The 6,975-nt window shown below is 49.6% G+C and overlaps 1 protein-coding gene across 1 annotated transcript; it reads left to right on the forward strand.

The window, feature by feature from the left end:
- The first annotated feature begins 5,283 nt into the window (after positions 1-5,283).
- On the forward strand, positions 5,284-6,975 carry rxfp3.3b (relaxin family peptide receptor 3.3b). Its single transcript, XM_076886966.1, has one exon. It carries the CDS (start codon positions 5,419-5,421, stop codon positions 6,574-6,576), a length of 1,158 nt encoding a protein of 385 aa, XP_076743081.1. The 5' UTR covers positions 5,284-5,418; the 3' UTR covers positions 6,577-6,975.

A 6,975-nucleotide genomic window follows, 5' to 3' on the forward strand; every position in this document is an offset into this window, starting at 1 on the left:
AAGATGATTTACTCATCACATGCTACCTCACCTTTGGGAAGGCTCTCTGTAAACCTTGTTCTAGTTCATCCCAAAGCTGTTGTGAGGTCATGTACAGGTTTCTATTGTAAGGAAAACAAACGAAAGTGGAACTTCCACCATAAATGTGGAAATTCGTTGTTTATAAAAGGGCTCAAGACAAAGCAACCAGATTGTTCTCCACATAAGGACTGAGAGGAAATCTCCTCGTGTCCTACTGCAAAATCAGCCTGAGTCAGTATTTATTCCAGAGGTTGAAGAGCGGGACAGGAGGCGTCTGACACCCACTGAACACGCTTTGTGTGTCAGTGTTAAACTCTTCCTGTTCAGCAGACGAGTGGGCAGCGAAGCAAGCGGAACACGCTGATACCTCATTAAAACGGGGACACAGGGTTCATCGGGTGAAGAGCTGCTCTAATAATCCAGAGTCAATGATCCAAATGCACAAATCCCTAATTACTGATTTTTAATTTGAACATTTTCATATGCTCTCCAAAACACCAGGAAGCCAATCTGAGGAGATTTAATTGGCAGCTGTGACAAAAAAAAAAACAGTTTGAGGAAAAAGGACAACTCGGTTGTTTTTGTTTGGATTTTTCTTTGGGGGGGGGGTCAAACTACATCACAGACTTTATAAAACATTATGTGAAATTTTGACCTATTCACTTTAAGGAGATGATATAAAAAATAGTTAATTACATTCTAACAGATATCAACTGATCTTGATAAGCCTGATATTTAAGTGTGAATCAAAGTTAGAGTCAGGGTACGAATCACAGTTTGGACATGTTGTTAAATGCACATATTTCCCATTACATATAAATAAATATCCCAAATGTTACTTGAGACCAGTATGTTTTTCTACCTGCAACTGTTTCCTGGATCGAAGCTATGAAAACATTTAAGGAATAGCTTCGTTTTGAGTAAAATGAATTGAACTTCCATGACTGACCAACAGGTGGCAGTGTTACGGGCTATAATAAAACGTGCATATACAAGAAAACAGCTTTTGAATAACTGCATGAAAGAGCTGAAGTCACATGAGGCCGTCTAGCTAAAACTTCTCCACAGTGAGGTGAGAAACCGAAGTATCACTGTGGCCTGTGAAGGCTCTCAGTCATCCACGTCATTGTAGGAAGGAGCTTGGAAAGGAAAGCGTCCGGACTTCTTTAAGTTTCCTTGAAAACGTTTCATCCGAGAAGCTTCTTCAGTTGTCAGAGGTGTGCAGCCGGTGGTGGAGGGTCCCAGATTAAAACGCTGTGGGAGTGTCCCCCCCAAGTGGGTCACAATCAGCCAAGGTTTCAGGTGAACCCACTCTGAAGCCTAGCCCCACCCTATCATGTGATTTCCACTCACCCAGGCTGTGAGTGGCCTTTAGTCCGGACACTTTTCTTTCCAAGCTCCTCAGATCACCGCAGCTTATTGCTGCTGAAGAAGCTTCTGAATGGACTCTGTTATTCCATAAACTTTCTCGTGAAAAACACGAAGCTCCGCCCCTTCTATAAAGGGAGCTACAGAGCTCATATTTCACAGTAAACTGAAGCAGGTCCAGTGTTCATGCATACTTACTTACTTGCAAACTTCCAGGCTGTGCGGTCGGATAAACGTCATCCTCGGCTGTGTCAGACCCTCCCCGAGGAGACGAACCTCCTGAACTGGTGCCTGGATGCTTCCGCACAGAAACATGAAATGTGCATAAACTACGTACAGTAGGACTGTTTGCCAGAACACCGGGCTAATGTGAATAACGAAACGATCATGTGTACATGTAATGGTGACCGTTCAATGAACAGCACTCACCGACGCATCACCCTCCCTACCCCGGATCCAACGCCACCTCCAACGCTTACCTCCCCCATGATGTGGACATCGGGTCAGCTGGAGGCGCAGTCAAAGATTGCAGCGGTCCCAGATCAGATGTACACACTGGAACTCTTTGCCATGTTGCTGTCTGTGTTTATTGTCTTATGTAGTCTGGAAGATGAGTGGATGGTGGGGTGGGTGCAGTTTCCTCTGTGGTGGGGTTGGGTGGACTGTCCCGGGCTCTGTGGGGCCGGGCGGCGCTGCTGCACTGGGCCCGGTCTGGATGGGCCTGGGCCCCCTTTCCCTGGCGGGTCGCGGAGTATGGGGGTGCCTACTGGGGTCAGCGGGGGAGCTGGCCCCAGGGAGGGGTCACTTGCCCCTCCCTTCCTTCCCTCCCCATCTCCAGCTGCCTCCCTCTTCCCGCTCCACCACAACCACCCACACATGCAGGGCCTTGGAGTAGGGGTATGTCACCAGGGTGCAGAGGAGGCTACCCCCCCCCCCCCCCCTCTGTCCCCTTCTGGCTGCCTCTGCCTCAATTTTATCCCACATGAAGGAACCTTTTAAAAAACAAAAAACAAGCGCGTCCATGCTCACAGGTGTACACACGGGTGATCACACCCACAAACTACACCCTTTTTGGCTCCTACCTCAAAGCACACTGTGTTCTGTTGATCTTATGTGCTGCACAATAATGTTTAACATTTAGTATTTACTGTCATGTTCCCATATATCATTGTGATGTTGTTTATTCTATTACTCTTGTTCTCTTCTGCTTGTTTTCTTTTTTCTTTCTCAGCAGGTGATCCAGGTGATTGATAGATGCATTTTTTTTCTCTGCCCGTTCTGTTGGTTTTTGGTTTTTGCCCTTCTCCCCCGTCCCTCTTCTCAGCTGTTTCTCTTTCCCTCTTTCTTTCTCCCAGTCAAGTCTGTCCCGTATTCAGTAAGTGAAAATAAAATAAACAATAAAAGGTGAATCAAACGGACCATTACGGCAAGGCTGGGATGGTCAGTTTGGTAAAGTAAATCCGTTGGGCATCTTTCTTTGCCTTTAGACAACAATTCTGATGCAAAAGAGCCAAACGGGACAGGCCAAAAAAAAAAAAAAAAAAAAAAAGCGTTTGCTCACAAACACACGATGACCTTAAATGAATGTCGTGTTTTTAATTCGCTCCGGACTCGTGAATCTCAGCCCAGCAGCAGCGGTAACGTTTGCACGTCCTCTCCCGTTAATGCGGCAGGTAAATAATCAACTAACAGTGCATATTATGTTAGCTGCCTTATTACAAACCTGCCATTACTGTGCATTTAGTGACCATGATGAGACAGAGTCTGGCTCAGATGCTGGCAGTTCTCGCTGCAGTCTGCCGGTAGCGTCTCCTTTCAGGCCGGGATAGACGAACGTCACCGAGCAGTGACTCAGTTTGTGGTCAAAGTCTTGCACCCATTTGCCACAGCAGATGATTTTCAGTAAGTGTGTTTAATTGTAGGCAGGGACATTACTGGATATTCTTGTGTAATTGCTACAGAATAATTTATGTTATACTTTGTTATTGCTACAGGAGAATATTTATTTTATTATTTTACATTTACATTTTTTTTTTTCCTGGGGATCCTGTGACACCCATTGAAGAGCCGTAGGCTGTGGATCTCTTAAGATCTCACTGCTGGGTTTGTAAGGCCATGTTACTCCTAAATGTCTGTCTTGTTCAAAGAGAAGATATAAAACAAAGTCCTAAGCTAATCAACCTTAGTGTTCTCCTTTTTTTTAAAAGAATCGAATCGTTAAACAGAATCGAAACTGGAATCGGAATCATGAAAATCTTATCAGTACCCATCCCTAGCAGCAGAGCTGGTGACGTTCCTCTGAGTGTTCATGCCGGGCTGTTAAATCCTCCTGTGTGTGGGGGGGGGGGGAAGCAAAGCTCCCACAATCTGGGGTGAAATCGATGAAGCCTGCTGGCACCGAGCAGCTGGATCACAGGAACATGATGGGAAAATGTTGCTGAGTGCCAGCTGGCTCGCTGGACCCTCATCTTATCTATGCGTGGATTCATTAACTGATGAACATGTGTCAGGTAAGTAAGCCACTTAACCGCATGTAAGCCAGGAAGTGGTTTATTTATGGCAGCTTTTATTGGCTGCTGAGCACGTCCTGCATCATCCCGTTACAGTAACCATCGGACCCGTAACGGGCAGGTTTGGAAGGACTTGGAGCGCAGAGCACATGGACAGATAGGGTGGCATCGAGTCATTTCAGTAACACAAATTTACGCAAAAATGTACACATCGAACACGCGCCTCCTTCGTCTTAAACAACAACGTTTCAAATAATTATTCAAATCCATTCAGGCTGAATAATGAATGAATTTCGAGTTTGTACAACTCTGCCGACAAAGTTTGGAAGCTGAAATTTTAAATTAGAACAGAATGCAGTCATTTGTAAATTATCTGAAATTATCTGACTTGAAATGAAATGCTGAAAGGCAGAAAATGTGACATTTATGAAGATGTTACTGGGATGAGTGTCTGGAAAACTTTCTCTGGTTCGTCATAAATCATCAGGACTGACTTCACGCCAACACTAAGCTGTCTAAAGAACCAGCGGAGGAACCACGTCGGTCCGTCTGAAAGGTTACAGAGACAGAAAACATGTGCTCAACCTTCCCAGGACCGACCAGCCAACAGCAAAGACCTGCAGGCCGTTTGAGTCTCGTCACATCTGCATCAGACGAACAGCGTTTCATAAAGAGAGCGTCCAGCAGCAGCCGCGGCGGTGGTGCTGTGATGGTCTGGGCTGCTCTGCTGCTTTAATGAATTAAATCTGATTCATAAGAAGTGTCGGCTCAGAGACGGCGACAGCTGCGCGTTTCATGTTCGTCCTAGAAGACGCGCTGGAGAGGAAGTCAGTGTCTCTGCTCGGAGACTGGATGGACGTTTTTTCCTCTCACTGAGCTTTTTAACCTCCGTGAAACTTTGCCTCATCTTAGCTTGAAACAAAAATAACTCATTGGCTGCTGTAGCAGGAGTTTAAAGTGATTTTCTTCTCGAGGTTTTACTGTCATAACGCATTCAGAATAAGAACTAATAACTCAGGACGATGAAAATAATATACTGCCAATAGTGTGTGTGTGTGTGTGTGTGTGTGTGTGTGTGTGTGTGTGTGTGTGTGTGTGTGTGTGTGTGTGTGTGTGTGTGTGTGTGTGTGTGTGTGTGTGTGTGTGTGTGTGTGTGTGTGTGTGTGTGTGTGTCACCCCACCGTGAGCCTCGTGCACCTGCTGACAGCTAACAGCGCATCAGTTTGTTTGTTTTTTTTAGTTGTTGTTTTTGTTTGGGAGGAAGCTAAAAAACACTGAGCGCGCCTCTCTCTCTCTCTCTCTCTCTCTCTCTCTCTCTCTCTCTCTCTCTCTCTCTCTCATAAATATCAGGAACGCGCCTCCGCGGGCACCAGCAGCATTTAAAGCGCGTTGCGCGCACACGGCCCGCCAGTCTACCCTCGGCGGCCGTCGGGACCATGCGCACGAGGAGCTCCGGGCAGCTCGCCGCGCCGGCACCCCGTCTTGTGCCCTCGCGCGGGACGTGACGCTCACAGGCGGCATGGCGGAGCCGTGGAACCAGAGCGCCGCGTGGAACCGCTCCTCGGCGGGCACGAGCCGTTTCAGCAGCCTGGACGACATCGACGTGCCCGCGGACGGCTCCCCGGCGCTGCGCATTCTCATCTCGGCAGTGTACTCGCTGGTGTGCGCCGCGGGGCTGTTGGGAAACTTGCTCGTCTTCTTCCTGATGAAGGCGCGCGGCGGCCGGAAGAAGCGCTCCAGCATCAACCTGTTCATCCTCAACCTGGCCGTCACGGACTTTCAGTTCGTGCTCACGCTGCCGTTCTGGGCCGTGGACACTGCGCTGGACTTCAGCTGGCCGTTCGGCAGCGCCATGTGTAAGATAGTGCTGACAGTCACCGTCATGAACATGTACGCGAGCGTCTTTTTCCTCACGGCTATGAGTGTCACGCGCTACTGGTCGGTGGCCTCGGCGCTGAAGGACCGGACCCGGCGGCGTGTGTGCCCGGTGCGGTGGGTTATCGCCGCGCTATGGCTGTCCGCGGCGCTCGCGTCCCTGCCCACGGCGATCTTCTCCACGGTGAAGAGCGTTGCCGGCGAGCGCCTGTGCCTGCTCGCCTTCCCGGATGGCCAGGCGTGGCTCGCGCTGCACCACCTGCAGAAGATCCTCGTGGCCTTTGTGTTCCCCATGCTCATCGTCAGCGCGTGCTACCTGCTGCTGTTGCGCTTCGTGCGTCTGCGCAGCATGAACAACAACCAGGTGAAGCGCAGGTCCAGGGTCACGCGGTCCGTCACCATCGTGGTCCTGTCGTTCTTCGTGTGCTGGATGCCGAACCACGCCATCACCTTCTGGGGCGTGCTGGTAAAGTTCAACGTGGTCAACTGGGACAAGACCTTCTACATGGTGCATACATACGTGCACCCGGTGACCGTGTGCCTCGCGCACACCAACAGCTGCCTGAACCCGGTGCTGTACTGCCTCATGCGCCGGGAGTTCCGGAAGAAAATGAAGGACCTCTTCTGGAGGATCTCCTCTCCCTCGGGGCCGAGCACGTGCCACCTGCGGCCGTTCTCGGGGACGGTAAGGGCGGAGCCGGATGACACGCAGGTGGCCATCCCGCTGAACAACGTGGAGACGGAGAACTGCCGCCTGTCGGTGCTCACGGACCAGTGCGCCACGGACGCGATGCGCAGGTGAAGAGATGGATGGACCGCGCCGGGCTGCAGAGGACGTGACGTGTTTTGCTCGACGGGCGGCTCCGGACTTTTGTGACTTTGCATCAAAGGGATTTATAAACGCTCACAGTCTGAAGCTGTGGCGTGGACAGAGAGCGGGGCCGTGCGTAAATACGCGGCGGCGCGTAAAAGCGCACAGAACCATCTCTGTCCTGAGACGTGTTCAGGATCAGTTCTCTGTGCAGACATGATGCTGGGGGTTGTCGGGTGAGGGTCATGCTGCTTCTGCTGCTTCACGCGTTCTTCTGTGGAGTGTTTTTGGCGCTCGTGGCTGCTGTGTGTTCTGTAACTACATGAATGTAAAAAAAAATCTAAAGAAACCTTAAAAACATGTTTCAGAATAAAAGTATTAGTGTTGGCA

Source organism: Maylandia zebra, linkage group LG7 (genome assembly GCF_041146795.1).
Source record: "Maylandia zebra isolate NMK-2024a linkage group LG7, Mzebra_GT3a, whole genome shotgun sequence".
NCBI lineage: Eukaryota > Metazoa > Chordata > Actinopteri > Cichliformes > Cichlidae > Maylandia > Maylandia zebra.